Consider the following 18267-nt stretch of genomic DNA (forward strand, 5'->3'; position numbering starts at 1 on the left):
GTTGCCATCCCTAGCGAGAAGGTCTCGCCTGAGCGAGAGATCGTGGTGAAGCCACTGTTTCACACTCGCTTAGGCGAGGTGGTTCAGCTTAAGCAAGACAGATGGACTCACTTGGGCAAGACCCCTGGCTTAAGCGAGAATGGTGTGAAGTCAGGTTTGTGTGTACTGTTTGAGATGGTTTGGTTGATATTTAATAATTATGGGAATTATAGGCATGTGTTTGTGGTGTTTGGGCTTGAAGTGACTAAGTCCATAGGATCTGGGATGTGCTTGAATTGAGTCGCGAGCTAGGAGTTCGTGATGGGTGGACCACATGCGGAATGTGAACAGTTTAGTTCATCGGAGGTACTCTCGTTGGGATGAGTGAGCGAGGGAGTTCATCTCATGCTCAACTTGAGAATGCTATGAGCGAGGGAGTTCATAGTAGGAAAGGTGGATATGCGGGTCCGGTTCGAGCAAGGAGTTCAGATGACGGGTGAAGGAGTTTGTGAAGCACAACTACGAGCGGGATATACTTGTAGGTTGGACCACGAGCGAGGAGGGTCGTGGAAGCACAAGAAGTCCCATGATATATAGTACATGCATGAACTCATAATGATTATGAGTGTGGGAAAGTGGGTGTTTTCATTGCTTTAATAGTTAAACAATTATGAGATAGTTGGGTGGGTTTATTTTAATATTTATTTATATCTATGTGCATAGCTTACCCTATCTGTTTGTGTGGCAATGATCGAGTAACTTGTTATCCGGGAGCAGATGATGTTTCAGATGAGCCAGGAGATGCTTAGTGGCGGAGAGTGGGAGTAGATTATAGGGATTATTTATAAAGACTTTTATTTAATTTCCATGTAATTTGATTAGAGTTTTCATTACTTTGGATTTAGAAACTGTAAAAGTGAATTGTGAGAAATATGACAATTTATAGCGATTATTCAACTTTAAAGTTTTAAATTTTTCCTGCGTTTTAGGGAAATGATTTAATAATAAATGAGGAATTTATTTTGTGTGTGTTTACTTTATATATATATATATATATATATATATATATATATATATATATATATATATATATATTTTAAGTAATATCCTATTGGGATGTTACATTCCGGGTGCCCTATGACACATTTTTGGGTTTGGAATGAAATTAGGTTCGGTGTATGTGAACTAATAATCTTTATTCTTAATCAAATGAAACCGGAGTTCATATGCTTTGTTGATTGTGTAGAGGCTCTAAACTAGATGAATGTATGTGGTCAGGTCTATATTGGAGAAAGAGCAAACAACTACGACATGATGACAAGGTAGTCAGAGAGCTTAGAAATTACCACAATCACACCACCAGTCATTTAATTTAACTGTGAAAGACATTTGTTGGCAGTGATCACGGGGAGAGTACATCTCTTGAACCTTAAATTCATAATTTCTTCTTGAGTATTTGTGCACTTGACTTATTCTCGCTTGTTGTTGATTTTTTCTAATAATAGAATTTATGTGTTCGGGATATTGGTGGTCTGCTGGTAACATTGATTCTGCTTTAATGCCTCGCTAAACAAACCATGATGCAGTCCTTTCAAATGTTGCCCTAATTAAAGCATAAATTAGTAATGAACAAGCTCGTTTTAGAACATAATTCATACATTCAACCAAGTTTGTTGTCATATGACCGAATCTACTGCCCTCATTGTATGCTTGAGTCCACTTTTTTAATGGTATCCTATTGATCCAAGAAGCCACTTATGATGAATGAGATTTGAATGCCGACAAATTTGCATCCAGTATAGGTTTTTTGACCTCGAAATTTAGCACAATTCCAACGAGATTAGTTAGTTTAATATGAAATACAATTGTGAATGAAAGAGTAAGAATTGTGAATTAAGTAGTAATTGTATTACCCATGTTAATTAAGTTGTTCTTCAACTCGTGATTTTTGAACTTGTTGTTGAAGTTTGAAGCGATATGACATATGCAATATACTGATTATAGCCCATCTTCTTCCCGTCCTACTTTATAACATTGTAGAGTTGCCAATATGCCTTTCCTCATGTCCGTTATCAAGCAGAGGTTTGATTGTGGTGTGACATGCTCTCGTAAGGGCTAAAAAAACCATATCAAAGCCTCCTTTGTCTTTGCTTCCATTATCACGAAGGCTGGAGGAAATATGTTATGACACCCATCTTAGTGATTGTTAGAGCAATGTCCCTTGATAACTTACAGTGAGAAATGTCCCATCTACTTGTACAATAGGCTTACAATAGTTAAACCCTTAGATGCATGGTCCAAATGACCAAAATACTCGTTCCAAAATGTAGCAAGAAGGGTCAGACTGACCATTAACTACTACAGGAGAACTGATGCATTGAATTATTGTGCCTGAATTTTTTTCTTTAAGAGCTTGATACCACCTTGGAAGTTCATTGTAGGACTCTTCCCAATCTCCAAATTCCTTAGCAAGTGCCTTTTGTTTACCATTCCATGCCTTCATATATGTCACTAAATATTTGAAACGATTTTTTATTTTAGATATCAAACTTTTGATTTATATAGAAGGGTTTGTCTTCATAGAGTTTAACACAATCGAAGCAATTTGGTTCAAATAAAGATTGACATGATCCGTAGGTACATTTGTAGACAAGAACATATGTTCTCCGTCAATCTTTCTTATTTCCCACTTAAAACTACGTTTGCTATAACCTGCTCGTAACCGCCATTAGTAACCTTTGTTGTGGTCGATACATTGACATATATAATAATCAGATTTGCTCTCAACAACCATAAATCTATTACTGTTATCAATATGGTATTGCTCTATAAATGACAATGTAGACTCCTTTGAGTCAAATGATATGCCCACAATTAGTTGCTGTTGAGTCCCTAGAGTTGAGGTTTGGAATGATGCATGACTTTATTCACCGTTACAGCTCGAAGGTCCACCTAATGAAGACCCCAATTCCGTAGTTAGAAGTGCATATTGATTGGGTAGGTGGGTCCATGAACTGGGTTGTGTATATTGGTGACGTTTATCCAATTGAGAGGTTTAATAACGATTCTGAACTTCATCACCTACTATTTCCATATCTTCGTCTTCACTAAAATCACTAACAATACCAGGATATTAGTGTTCATTCTGTGAAGTAAGTGTGGGGTCAAACATTGTGGAAAAAGTTGTGAAAGTAAAAAAATGTATGATCAGAATGGTGCTTGAAGTAAAATTCATGAAAGAGGGTTAAAATTTTGGTTCTTCGCATGGGTCGTTGAAATAGGCAAAAACCAATTCAATTTCAACTTTGAAAGCGTTTTGCTTCATTTAACTTAGTCTAAAGGGAATCTGGCATCCATCATGGTGACTTTGCTTTAAGTTCCTTTGAAATTGTCGGGCATCTAGCAACTTTGCCTTGGAAACCATTATGCATCTTAGCAATTTGTTGTAGCATGAATGGGAAACCACAATGCATCCTAGCAACTTCACTATTTGAAATCGGCACGCATCCTAGCGACTTCACTATGCATTGCCATTGGAAACTACAAATCCTCCTAACGACTTTGCAAATGTTCCGTGATTGCAGCGTATCAGCTTCACATGAAAGCTCTGCATTTTCAATGTTCACATGCACGTTTTTTGTGAAAATGTTGGTAAAATAGTTGCATTTCAGAGATTCATGCAAAGTGTGATGAACTTAATAGTTGAAATGACCATGCATTGGTGCACAACAAAGGCAACTTTAACTCATTCATTGACTGCAAAATAACACCCTATTAATTGGCGTTTGAAAATTTGGTGAAAGGAAAAGAGTTCATGCAATAATAGCATTGTGAGGAGCACCATCAGTCCATAAAATTTATGTGCATAAAGGGCAATTTCAAAAACCATTTGCTATCACGAATTGCTCTCCATTGTCTCACTACCTAAAGGGTGCATTCATTTCTCCTACTTCTCCTACCACTCTTGTATTTTTAAGACAACATTGCCAAGGTATATCTTTGCATAAGTTCCATTCAAATTATGTATTCACTTTTCGTGGTGTTCCTATTATACGTGGCATGGCCATAACCTAATTATTTACACGTTCTATTTATTTTTAGCATGGCGTATAATCCACACCTTCCTAGAGATATGTATTTATTGTGTTTACAACACAAACATATTACGAAGGACTTATGGAAAGGAAATGAACGTGTGTTAAGATCGAGATGCACAAGAATTTGGCTTCTGAATAACAAAGACTTAATAGATGGTCGAGTTGAAACTTTAATTCAAGAAGGTGGCTTTGGACACATCTTGAATTTACCGGACATGGACGTGAACCATTTATTACTCACCGCATTATTAGAAAGGTGGAGGTAAGAAACACACACCTTCCATTTCCCTTATGGAGAGACGATTGTCACACTGGAGGATGTGGTGGTGCTCCTAGGCCTCCCCATAGATGGTGATGTGGTTACCAATCCGACAACAGTAGAAGATATATTTTCCACCTTCCACCAACATCTAGGGATCCTTCCCCCAACCAAGACAATAAGAGGAAAGGCAATGAAAGTTTCTTGGCTAAATAGTACATTCTAGGAGCTTCCATAATTTGCAAACGATAATGTAATCGCTCCATATGCAAGAGCGTACATGTTGACTTTGTAATGGATTATGTCAGGATTGGTTGGGGACTAATGTATATGGGTGAGTACCTTACCCAAAAAATTAATAAAAATGTCAAAAGGAAAAATTGTTGATGAAAGAATGTTGAAATGAAAATTAATTGCTTTCTAAAAAGAGCAACAAAGGATAAAAGGAAAATATTGGTTTTTGGAATTATGCTCCGTTATTCTTTCTATATTTATTTCAAAAGCTCAAAAATCCTAATCAAGCATTGCAAGAAGAATGCAAGAAAAGCTTGAAAAAGTGAAGAAGTTTGGCTAAGCCAAGAAGAGGGAATAGGCAATAAAAATTGGACCTTGCGGTTTTCTCTATCTTTTTTACAGCAAAAGGCTATGATAATTGATAAATATTCATGACAAAAAATAATTTTGGGAAAATATATCTTTAGATATTTTATTTGATATTTTAAAATAATATTATTTAATTAGATCATAAAATATCAAAAGATAATAACTACCAAATCATTTTAAATATACAAGATCTTCTTAAATCTTTTTAGATCTCCATAACAAACAAATATATCTTAAAGATATTGGATGATTTAGGAGATAATTGGAAGAGATTACAAAGGATTGATTTGAAAAAATTATTGCAAATATTAGTTGGTGATAATTTATCATATATCTTTAAATAATTAATTAATTTAATTATATCATAAATTTTCAACCAACTATATTTGTCAAATAATTTTAAAACTGACTATATTTCTCTAAATATTTTTAAATATTCATAATCACCATAAAAAAATAATATTTATCTTTAACTTTATTTTAAAAGATATTTGAGAGATTTTAGCAATAGAAAAACCCAGTCCAAATCCTATATAAAGAGACCAATACTACAAAAAATATTAACATTTGTGACGATCAAATTTACAAATTTTAGCGGTTAAAAACTGTCACAAATAAAATTTTTGATGATTAAAATAACCGTTAGAATTACACATGTCAAAAACCGTTTGTGACAAAAATATTCTAACCGCTGGTATTGCTATCAGAAAAGAAAAAAAAATAATAGCGGTTAGAAACTGCTACAAAATGTTGTCTAATTTGATTATATTTTATCATATTTTGACGGTTAAAAAACCAACACAAAATATATCATATTTTGACGGTTAAAGACTGTCACAAAATATATCATTTTTTGACAATTAAAAACCGCTACAAAATATATCACATATTCACATTCAAAACTGCCAAAAAATTATTTGAAATATTTTTTAAACCATTAAAATAGAGTGAATAAAAGTATTTAATCCAACCATTCACACATAGACACTAGTCCATGGTCTACCTAACATATTTATCATAAACACTTCCATCATCTCTAACTTACAGAGAAAAGTACAATAGTTTGTGATTGAAATCCTAGGACATGGTTTGCAGCCGCAAAATGTACACAAAATATACATTCAATGCTCTTCCTTGTTGTAATAAAACTATAAATTTGAACTAGGAATTCCTAAAACCAAGAAAATAAAACTATAAATTTGAAAACATTATGTTTCTAGTTTTGTTTGCAGTACAGTGAAGGATAGAAACCTTGGAAAGAAATATTCTACTCTAACATGCTTGTTATCCCACCCAAAGGTGTTGTCAAACTCTGCAGCTCCAAGGATCTGGCCATTAACTTTATGTAGTTTAGGTACATTGGATTCTTGGTAGCCTTGTGTAGCTTGGTAGCACCCCACAACAACTATTCCTACCATATTATTCACCAAAACAATTTGAGTAATGAGTATGTCTCCTCTTGCTAAACTAAACATCCCTTAACAGTTGAAATTCTTACCTGACAACCAGAGTAAGAGCAGTAGAAGGGGCACACAAAGGGTTTCAAGGCATTGCTGTAGGACCCCATATACTTATCAACAAATTGGAAGACCTAAACCCACAAATAAAATATAGTGTTCAGATTTAGTGGAGAGTTATTTTCTGTACTGAAAATTGCTTCTGAAAACTGAACCAAAGGCTTACCTTGATGGCCTTTCTAGCTAAAACTTTTGAGTATGTGGGGTCAGTTCTTCTAAAAACCAGAGAAGCAGTTGCAAGAGCCACAACAGTTTCTGTGACAAATTTTGAACCAGGTGTGTTTGCATCTATTTTGAACACGCTTCTTGGAGTGTCCATGTCCTCTGGTCTCTCCCAACAAGAATGGTCCTTCTTAGCATCCCTTACCTGCAACGTCAATCCAAACCAAGATCAGAATTTAAACTCTACCTAAAGAAGACTAACTAACTCCATTTTTATACCAAAATAAAAAAGGTAAAATACACAAAAATTAAATGAATCAACTTTGAAAAGGGTACGTGTTAGTTGATTTCAGTAAGAGTGTAGCAGAACTGACTTGAACATAAATGGTGTTAGGATGTGCAGTAGCTTTGAGAAGATAATCAGTGGCCCAGCGAATGGCCACTCTGGCATTCTGCAACTCACCTTTCATAAGCCCACCAAACTCAATGACGCTCCATGAGAGCATGGTGGTAGTGAAGGCCAAGGGGAAGCCAAATTTGACATTGTCCCCAACATCATAGTTGTTAGCAAAGACACTCTATCTCTGTAAATATGATTTATTTCACTTGTGTATTTCATATGAGCAAGACACTACAATTTATAGGACTTACATTTGGCTTTTCATCTACAAGCCATAATGTCTCCAATTATTATAAAAACATAACACTAATCACCATTAACATCCAAAACATAAAACATAAAACTTTTGAATTTTCCTCTCCTAAAACATCACAAATGTAACCACTCATAAAGTCTGCTCAATAACTCCTAATTTAAGTTTATCCTAACAAAACTCCCCCGTAAACTTAAATACTTCTTCCATCCTTCATTCCGATTAGATTTTTATAGTTATTGAACAAAACAATTGGCAATGGCTGTGTAAATAAGTCTGCAATTTGATCTCTGCTTCCCACGTGCACCATCTCTACATTACCTTCCTTCACCTATTCTCGGATGGAATGAAATTTCACATCAATGTGCTTATTCCTTCCATGGTTGACCGAATTCTTTGCCAACTCAATAGCCGACTTGTTATCTACTCGAATTATAGTCCCTCCTTTTTGTTTCATCTCCAGTTTGCTTAGAAGATTTCTAAGCCATATTGCATGACATACACTCAATGATGCTGCAACGTACTCAGCTTCGCATGTTGACAATGTCACTATAGGTTGCTTCTTTGAGAGCCAGGTAAACACCGTGTTGCTCATGAAGAATACATACCCGGATGTGCTTTTCCGATCATCTACATCTCCGCACCAATCACTGTCCAAGTACCCTACTAATCGGTAATCGTCTGACCTAATGTAGTATAATCCAAGTGATGTTGTTCCCCGCACATACCTCAATATTCTTTTCAGTGCTCTCCAATGTGTGTAGGTCAGCTCCTCCATGTATCGACTTACTATACCAACGCTTAGTAACAAATTCGGCCTTGTACTCGTCAAGTAACAAAGACTTCCAACCAAGCTTCTATATTTGTTGGCATCTACGTGATCTCCTCCATCAAACTTTGAAAGTTTTGTACCTGGTTCCATTGGGGTTGAAACCTAGCTGCACCTCGCCATCTTGAATTTACTCAAAATGTCCTCGGCATACCTTTCTTGAGACACAAAGATGCCTGTCTCAAGTTGTTTGACTTTCAGCCCGAGAAAGTATCTCATGTATCCCAAGTCTGTCATTTCAAACTCTTTCTCCATGGTTCTTTTGAACTTCTTGATTAATTCTGCATCATTACCCATGAACACAAGGTCATCAACATAAAGAGCTATAAACATTATCCTACCTCCATGCTTCTTTATATATAGTGCGTGTTCAACCGGACATTGTTCATATTTATTTTCCACGAAATAAGTGTGGATTCGGTCATTCCACGCCCTTGGAGCTTGCTTCAGGCCATAAAGAGCCTTCTTCAGCCTCAACACCTTCTTTTCTTCACCTCTCCTCATGTATCCGAGTGGTTGCTCAATGTAGACCTCTTCCTTTAACACACCATTTAGAAAAGCCGACTTTACGTCCATTTGGAAAATGGGCCATTTGTTCTGAGCTGCTATAGAAATTAGTAGACGAATAGTCTCCATCCTAGTAACAGGTGCAAACACCTCGGCATAGTCAACTCCTTCCATCTGTCTATAGCCTTTTGCCACCAATCGAGCTTTATATCGCTTTATCTCACCTTGTGCGTTCATTTTCTTCTTGAAAACCCACTTTACTCCAATGGTCCGAGCTCCTTGTGGTAACTCAGATAGTTCCCACGTGTTGTTACATTCTATAACAGCAATCTTCTCGTCCATTGCCTTCTTCCATTTCTCATCCACCACGGCTTCTTCAAATCTAACATCTTCCGATTCTGCCAAAAGACACACAACATGTACCTCGTTAGTTGTATTATATATGTCTTGTAGGCTCTGAGTTTTAGGCTGCAATGGTTCTTCTTCCTCGTCGGAGACCTCCTGTTGTTTTGCTGGTACATTGTCCAAATTTCTTCTTTCACTTCTCGGGCTTCCAAAGGTAGTTTCTGAGCTCCCACTTGTCGTTGCATTGCTCTTAACTGCACTACTGAGTTGTTCCATTCGTTCTCCTCATCTATTACAACATCTCGACTCACAAGAACTTTGTTTGTTACTGGATTAAACAATTTATAGCCCTTTGTTTTTTCATCATATCCAATAAAAACAAGTTTCTTACTCATGTCCTCGAGCTTGGTTCTTTGTTGTGCTGAAACATGAGCATATGCTACACTGCCAAATACCTTCAAGTGAGATACACATGGTTTCTTTCCACTCCATGCTTCATGTGGTGTCTGTCCATTGAGTTTTGCATGAGGACACCTGTTCTGCACATATACTGCACACTGCACTGCTTCAGCCCAAAATTCTTTTCACATATTCTTACCTTTCAACATTGCTCGAATCATGTTGAGAATTGTCTGATTCTTCCTTTCAGCAACTCCATTCTGTTGTGGTGAGTATGAAGCTGTCAAAAATCTTCTAATGCCAAGCTCCTCACAATACCTCATGAACTCGGCTGATGTGTATTCACCTCCTCTATCTAACCGAACAACTTTAATTTTTGTGCCCGTTTCATTCTCAATCATTACTTTAAATTTCTTAAACACTCTAAATACTTCAGATTTCTCCTTCAAAAAATAAACCCATGTCTTCCGAGAGAAATCATCAATAAATGTTAAAAAATACCTCTTACCACTAAAAGATACAGGAGTAATTGGTCCACAAACATCTGTATGCACCAGGCCGAGTTGTTCCTTCACCTGATACTCAGTTGTCTTTGGAAACGAGGCTCTCTGGTGCTTGCCAAGTACACAATCTTCACAAAAATTCTTCTTAAATTCTATGTTTGGCAATCCACGCACCATTTCTTTCTGTACTAGCTCGGTCAACCCTCCAAAGTGCAAATGGCCGAATCGAAAATGCCACTTCATTGCTTCATCCTCGACGTCGAGTTTCAAACACCTAAGCTTCAGTTTATACATTCTGTTTTGTTTCATTTCTACTCGGGTAATAAGGTGTCCGAGTTTATCCCTCAACTCCAGTACTCGATCTTTCATGATGACTGAGTACCCCTTTTCCATTAACTGCCCCATACTTAATATGTTGGTTTTGAGGTCGGGTACGTAGTACACATCCCGAATTGTCCCAATTCGTCCATTCTTTTGAGAAAAACATATCGGACCTCGTCCTTTTACCATCACCTTGGAAGCGTCTCCAAATGACATATGTCCAGCTTCAATTTTGGAGAGCTCATCAAACATATTTTCATCTCCGCACATATGGTTACTAGCTCCAGTGTCTAGATACCAGATCGAGTTATTTTGGACTCGCAAACAAAACTCAGTGTTTGTGCTAGAGTTCGGACCAAGCTCGATATCCGAGCTCTTTGTCAACAACATCTCATCCTCATCAATTTCCTCCCATGCCAAATTCTTCATATCATCTACCGAGCTCTTCACATCATGTGCCAAGCTCGCTTCGCTACTGGCCATCAACAATATTCCAGCTTGTTCTTCAACCTCTTCTGTAAGAAGATTGGTTGATTCATTTCTCCTATTTTGAGACCGGCAATCCTTTGCAAAATGACCAGTCTTACCACAGTTATAACACTTGACCGATCTACACTCATTTGCATAGTGATCGGGCTTGCCGCACTTGTAGCACTCACCATTGTTGCCTGACCGACCTCCTCGGCCTCCACCTCGACCTCGGCCTCGCCAATTTTGCAGGCTGGGAGCGTCGTCTTCGTAATCATCTCGACCTTGACCACTACGTCCTCGACCTTTGCCTCCAGGACCTCGGTTTTGATTCCCGTGATCTCTTCCTCCTCTGCCCCGAGTGTTCTGAGTTCCAAACGCCTTTTTCTCCTTGAAATTTGTCCTTGCTTGGAGAGCTTGGCCAAGGTAGTCCTCCTTCATCTTTCTTCTTCTTTGTTCATAGGCTCCTAGAGACCCAACAAGCTCCTCCACCGTGAGCTTTGAGAGGTCTTTGGATTTCTCTATAGCACACACAATGTTGTCGAAGTCAATTGTCATTAACCTCAAAATTTTCTCCACAACTCGGTTTGCAGGCAACGACTCCCCATTCTTGCCAAGTTGGTTTGCCACAGTCTCCACCCGAGATATGAACTCGGTTACCCCCTCGTTCTCCTTCATCAGCAACCTCTCAAACTCTCCTCTGAGAGCTTGAAGACGAACCTGTTTCACACGGTCATCTCCCTTATATGTTTTCTCCAAGATCTCCCACGCCTCTTTTGAAGTCGTAGCGTTTGCTAACTTCTCAAGGCCTGCATCGTCCACAGCTTGGTACAATGCATACATAGCTTTCCTATCTTTGACTCGTGTTTTCTTCAACGCAACAATCTAGGCAATTGTCTGTTCATCAAAATCCTCTGGCTCTTCAAAGCCACCTTGAACTACATCCCATACGTCTTAGGATCCGAGGTAGGCCTTCATCTGCATGCTCCACTTATCGTAGTCGGATTTTTGTGTCAGCTGGGGTAAGGACATATTGTTGGCCATCACTCACACTTTTTTCACTCTCAGACACTCAGGCTAACTGGCTCTTGATACCACTTTGTTAGCAAAGGCACTCTATCTTTGTAAATATGATTTATTTCACTTGTGTATTTCATATGAGCAAGACACTACAATTTAAAGGACTTACATTTGGCTTTTCATCTACAAGCCATAATGTCTCCAATTATTATAAAAACATAACACTAATCACCATTAACATCCAAAACATAACACATAAAACTTTTGACTTTTCCTCTCCTAAAACATCACAAATGTAACCACTCATAAAGTCTGCTCAATAACTCCTAATTTAAGTTTATCCTAACAATAGTACCCTCCAACCAAATCAACATGCATTCATGTTAACTCTAAAATAAGTAACCAAATACACAAAAAAAAAGAGAGGAAAACACGACAATGTGAGAGTTGGCTTGACTATGAGGTGGTTAGATATACACATACACGCATGGCTGCGCCATCAGAAAGACCAGAGTCCCTTCATATACTTCTTTGAGAATTTCTCCTCATTGTTTAGAATCACTTTTGCTGACTCCATCAGGGTAAGCCTTTGGTTCCTGATAACCTCTAGGTAGTGTAAATCAGGTGTTCCTGATAACCTCTAAGATTTTCTTAGAGGATAACATGTTAATCTCCTCTTTAAACAGATTCAATTAACATCAAGTGATAAAATATTGGAAACTCATTTTATGCTTAAAACTAGGAAAACTTAGATAGTTAGCCTAAGAATAGTAGTTAATTAGATGATTTTTAAAGGTAAGCATGATGTACACTGATGCAGTGGATCCATTTCTAGTGCCAAAAATTCCATCCAAGAGAGTCCTGAAATCCTTGAACTTCAATGAATAAGTATAATATTTTAGAAGTAAATGGACATAGAAATGTAATGTCAAAGAATCAGACATTACTTGCCAACCAACACCACAACCAAGCACAAATGGTGGAATAGGGGTTGCTTTACCTAATCTTGATGCCACAATGAATGTCCCTGTTGATTGTCCTCAAATAATGAAAATGGCAAAACTTATATCAAATACATCTAAATAAAAAAGAACATCAATAATACCCCTTAAAATTTGGAGTAGTCAAATTACAAGATAATGTTAAAAAGCCTAGGGCAAGTTCACAAATTTTTTTTAAATTTAATGTGTTGTTCACCAAGTCGTACTGATATAGGTACACAATGTCATGTGCAAAATATTGCTAGCATTAGACTTTGTGATTATGATTGTTTTATTTCAATAATATAAAAACCATCCTCACAAGTATTTTTACATTAAAAAAAACGAACCTCTATAGGTGCAACAAGAGAAGTAGAAACCATAGAAAAAATATCAGCAACATTGAAAGAAGGGCGTCCCCATCGAAATGGATATGGAACTCTTATCCTGCATAGATGGAATGATGTCTAATTGAAGAACAAAGCTTTAGATAACCATTCACATGAAACCATTAGAAAAATGACTAGGCATTCGTGTCTTTGTATTTTTGTAAGAGGTGCTAAGAACACATGCAACTCCAAGTACAAAATAAAAAACTAGTTTAATGTTTTAAAGCCTTTGATGTTACCATTATCATCTATCACGTCACAAACACAAAATATAGATCTGAAAAACTGCACGAGTCTTAATAACACAAAACAAGCTACTTAAGACTTACTAGGGAGTGTAAGGCCCATTAAAAAAATTCACTTCATTATTTCTGCCCTAAAGTAAAGGGCTGCCTTTTTGTTATTGGGCCTAGGGCTGGCCCAAGTGATATAACCAAACCCTAATCTAACCTAACCCTCTCACTCTCACTATTCCACAGAACCAGCCGTCACCCCTCTTGGCCCCTCACAGAACGCTCTGCTAGGGTGTGCTCTAGGTCTTCTTCGAGCTAACGCACACCAGCTCCTACTCCACGTAAGTCACTCCTCAGCTCATGCTCCTTATTTTCATGGTCTATGTTCATTGTTACCGTTAGGGTTTGGTAATAAACCGCCCCTTTCCTCTATTTTACCGTTTGTTCCAGCTTGTTGACCATGCTAGGGACAATTTTGCTCATTGTGTGCATGTCGAAGCGTCCCGCTAGCTTGATTTCCAGGTATGAGAAGTTAGGGTTTCGAGTTTTGTTGGTTGTGGCTTGTTCTTGAGCTTGCTTATTGTTTGTATGGATAAATTACTATTCTGGTGCGTGAAGTGCTTGATATGCTTGGTTGAGTTAGAAAAACACATCTGTTGCAGGTGAATCAGGGCGAGAGCTGTTAATCTCGCCCAGGCGAGTCGGACTCGCCTAAGCGAGTCTGGCGAAGGCTCGCCCAAACCAGTTTGCACGAAAGGTCGCCCAGGCGACCCGCTCAAATTTTTTAGCGAGCGAACAACTCGCCCAAGCGAGAGGGGTCTCGCCTAACGAGATCCCGCGTTGTTTTCTTGTTCCTGTTTTGAGCCCTCGCCTAGGCGAAGGGGGACTCGCCTGAGCGAGACTGTCTCGCCTGAGCGAGACTTTCTCGCCTAAGCGAGACCCTTCAGCCTGAGCGAGGTGATAGGCGAGACAATGCTGTGTTTGGATGTTTGTTTATTCCTGGATGATTGGTTTTGGTTTGGGTATGAATGTTATGATCAGGGACATGTATATAATTGAGTATGATGTATACGTAGCATGATTCATGAATTACAAATGATGGGTTTGGTATGAGTATCGACATGTTAACTAAATGAGGTGGGTGTTATTAAAGTGGCATGATAATGAGATGAGTTGGATTATATGTACATTGATGGATTATGATGAGTCCAAATGAGTTGGACCTGGAAACGTGAAAGGTAAAGGCTTTAAAGGTTGACATAATGAATGTATCCTTGCATGGTGAATATTATTTGACTATATGATCGTATTTTGTCTGTGTCAGTGCATAATTCCTTGGGGTCTCTAGGTGAAACTTTCAGGGCCGCGCTTCAGTGGTCGAGACATAATTCCATAGCCCCTGTTAGTGGGTGTCCATGGTGGTGCCCCATCTGTATAACTAGGTAAGATTCAAGTTAAGGTTGCATCCTAACACTCTAAGAAGTCAGTTAGTCTCACTTAGAGCGGACTGACTCCTGTGTTGACAGTAGCAGAAGGCCCGAAATTCATTAAGGGCTAACCTTGTGGTGAGGGAAAATTGATTCACTGTAACACTTGTAACACATAGCTCGGGGGTGAGCAGAGGTATCCACCACAAGTGCAAGCATCCGCTGAATCCGACCAGGTTATACGTATCTTGATGAGTCGAGTCGCGTCGTAGTGTATCGATTGAAAGTCATAACATGCTTGGTTGTTGTATGGATATTGAATGGTGAAAATATATTTGATTGTATGATGAGAATGTTGTTGGCTCTAGCTTACCCTGTTTGTTGTATGGTTGTCTTGTATGTGGCTATCCTTTCTTGCGATGATCATCAATTCAATTGATGGAAGCAGATGGGCGAGGTTCCCGCGGTTAGCAAGGAAATGGCGATTCCGCTGCTTAGCCATCTGGGCTAGACTTTATATTTCTTTGCTTCATGGTTTTCGTTAGGGATATGGCCCATGTATTGTTTTACGCCTTGCTACCCTTTTCTCTTTTGCTAGACTTGTATTTGGTTTCCGTTGGCATCGTGGTGTGCCCAGGTTGTAGGGGTTGTGTTAAGGACCCCAGGACTACGCTACAATACTACAACCTTATGCAGTTTGATAACAGTCTGTACTTGATTTTTTCTTGTCCAAAACATGCTTCCTTGAGTTCTTGCTTATTTTCCTCCACCACAAATGCTTCCTATAACTAGTTTAACACACTCAAAATAGAGATTAGATGTAAAACAAGCATAAAGTAATTAAAACCCAAAACAATACAAAACACACTAAACTTGAAAATATAACAAGATAAAAGCTAGGAAAGAGTTGATTTATTCATGATAATAAACACACAAAAACATGTAAGAAGCAACATTATCATATTCTCCTCTGATTTTCTTCTAAATAATCTAATATCTTCAAGATATATTTGTTTGTTTTGGAGATCTAAAAAGATTTAAAAAGATCTTGAATATTTAAAACAATTTGGTAGTTATTATCTTCTGATATTTTATGATATAATTAAATAAGATTATTTAAAAATATCAAATAAAATATCTAAAGATATATTTTCCCCAAATTATCTTTTATCATGAATATTTATGATTTATCATGAATATTTTGTTGCTTGTTCTCTCTTCTTGGCTTAGCCAAACTTTCCACCTTCTCAAGCTTTTCTTGCCTTCTTCATGCATGCTAAGTTTGGATTTTTGTGCTTTTGATAATTTTCTATTCTTTTCCATAAGCTCAACTTAGGTGCAACTTCACTATCACACCTAAAAATATCCAAAGAAGGTTACCAACCACTACCAATTTTGTATTCTGCATACTACTGCCTTTTTTTTAATTTATTCTTACAAATAACATGTAATTTTTTTTAGATGGTCTATGATAACACATTGAACAAACCCTAGTTCCATTTTCATTGGTCAATTTCGTTAGCGATTTGATCAACTTCGTACAAAACAAGTACTACTTAAGTTAACTAAATTACATTTTTATTTTCATTCGCATCTAATGTCAACCATTTGCTTTCAGTTCTTGTGGACACCTTATCGACAAAATCAAATAAGTCGATTGATTGTCGTTGTCACCCCTCCGGTATCAAGAGAAAAAAGTACCTATGATTTGGTTCGCAACGTTGAATTTCAACAAGCGGATCGGGTCATGTGACAATTTGGTTTCACACAAAATATCCCGTTTGACCCGGTCAACCTCATTCAGGTTCACAGAGACGATTTGAGAGGGATAAATGATAGAGATTGGGCAGCATATCATCATTAGTGGATTGCAATCTGCGAACGAGTTCTTAGACGTGTTTATGAAGCAAGTACTAGAATTTCCACCTAAGAGCGGTGGGGTTCACTTTCGCAATGGTGTTTGAAGCAAAACCAATGTCAATAATTACTAATGGGATGGTTTCTACTAAGGGTATAAAATTAAAGGAGTAAGTGGATGAGTTGTTAGATATGTAGCGATGTAGACTCAGTGGAATCGTCGAGATAACTACAAGTTTAGTGGATCTTGGAGGAGTGGCAGTGATCTGTTAAATAGTTCAAGGTTATGTGTTGGGTAAGGGAGGAATGGATTTTTAGACCTATGGTTCTAAATAGTGGAGGCAATGTGGGGGGAAATGAATGTTAAGACAATAAATGAAAAATTGGATTTCAAGGGTGTCACAACCAAAATTGCGACGGGATGACGAACCAAAAAAATAAAATTTGTAAAAAAAGAGTTTGGAGTCGCCACCATAGTTATTGTAGGAAACTATGGAAAACCATAAAAAAAGAGCAAGGTCTACGAAAATAGAGATTGGGGTACGGGAGTTAATTATGCGTAGGGAAGGTGTTAACACCCTACAACGCCCATCCTAAGATGATACCTTTAATTAAAATACAAATTGATGTGGTCTCCTTTAAATATTTATTTTAAAAAAAAGAAATAAAATAAAATAAAATAAATAAAATAAAATTAATTAATAAAAAAAATAAATAAATAAAAATAAATAAAGATGACAAAGAAAAACAAAGGAAACAAAAAAGATTTTTTGTTTTATGGGCCCGACAAGGATTACTCCTTGCTCCTACGTATCTCCATTCATAATGGAGAATCAGGGTCACGTAGTTCTTTATGAAAAAACTTTTTGAAAAAAACAATTTGTTCGAAGATGTTGATATCACTTTTTTTCAAAATTTTGTATTTTTTGTAGTAATCTTATAGAAAAGCGAATGTATTAAGTACTAAGATGATGTAACGTCCCATTTAATTATTAAGCAAAATTAAAGGAAACGTCACACCGAGATAACACTGTAGCGTAGTCTTGGGGTCCATAACACAACCCCTACAAACCGGGCACACCACGATGCTAAAGGAAAACCAAATAAAAGTCTAACAATAGAGAGTAGAGCCAGAAGGCATAAAGCAATACATGGGCCATAGCCCTAAAGAAAACCATGAAGAAAATAAAAATCCAGCCCAGATAGCTAAGCAGCGGAATCGCCATTTCCTTGCTAACCACGAGAACCTCGCCCACCTGCTCCCATCAATCAAATTGATGATCATCGCAAGAAAGAAGAGCCACATACATGACAACCATACAACAAACAGGGTAAGCTAGAGCCAACAACATTTTCATCATACAGTCAAATACATCTTCACCATCCAATATCTATACAACATCCAAGGATGTTATGACTTTTCAATCAATACACTACGACTCAACTCGACTCATCCGGATACGTATAACCTAGTCGGATTCAGCGGATGCTTGCGCTTGTGGTGGATACCTCTGCTCACCCCCGAGCTATGTGTTACAAGTGTTATAATGAATCAATTTTCCCCCACCACAAGGTTAGCCCTTAATGAATTTCAGGTCTCCTGCTACTCTCACCATAGGAGTTAGTCCGCTCTAGGTGAGACTAACTGACTCCTTAGAGTGTCAGGATGCAACCTTACCTTGAATCCTTACCTAGTTATACAGATGGGGCACCACTATG

The 18267-nt window shown here is 37.6% G+C and overlaps 1 protein-coding gene and 1 pseudogene across 1 annotated transcript; both read right to left on the reverse strand.

Annotated features, from left to right (window-relative positions):
* Nucleotides 1-3304: 3304 nt before the first annotated feature.
* Nucleotides 3305-8048, reverse strand: LOC114174375 (endoglucanase 17-like; annotated as a pseudogene).
* A 1487-nt stretch (nucleotides 8049-9535) lies between these two features.
* LOC146888215 (uncharacterized) lies at nucleotides 9536-11485 on the reverse strand. The gene has a single exon (XM_085670005.1). The coding sequence runs from the start codon at nucleotides 11483-11485 to the stop codon at nucleotides 9536-9538; it is 1950 nt and encodes a 649-aa protein (XP_085526131.1).
* Between the last annotated feature and the right edge of the window lie 6782 nt (nucleotides 11486-18267).

Source organism: Vigna unguiculata, chromosome 2, assembly GCF_037176805.1.
Source record: "Vigna unguiculata cultivar grain cowpea cultivar isolate G323 ecotype 2 chromosome 2, ASM3717680v1, whole genome shotgun sequence".
NCBI classification, from domain to species: Eukaryota; Viridiplantae; Streptophyta; class Magnoliopsida; order Fabales; family Fabaceae; genus Vigna; species Vigna unguiculata.

What these genes read in the sequence shown, in the direction of transcription:
- LOC146888215 (XM_085670005.1), bottom strand. Translation starts at nt 11,485, where the DNA reads ATGTATGCATTGTACCAAGCTGTGGACGATGCAGGCCTTGAGAAGTTA.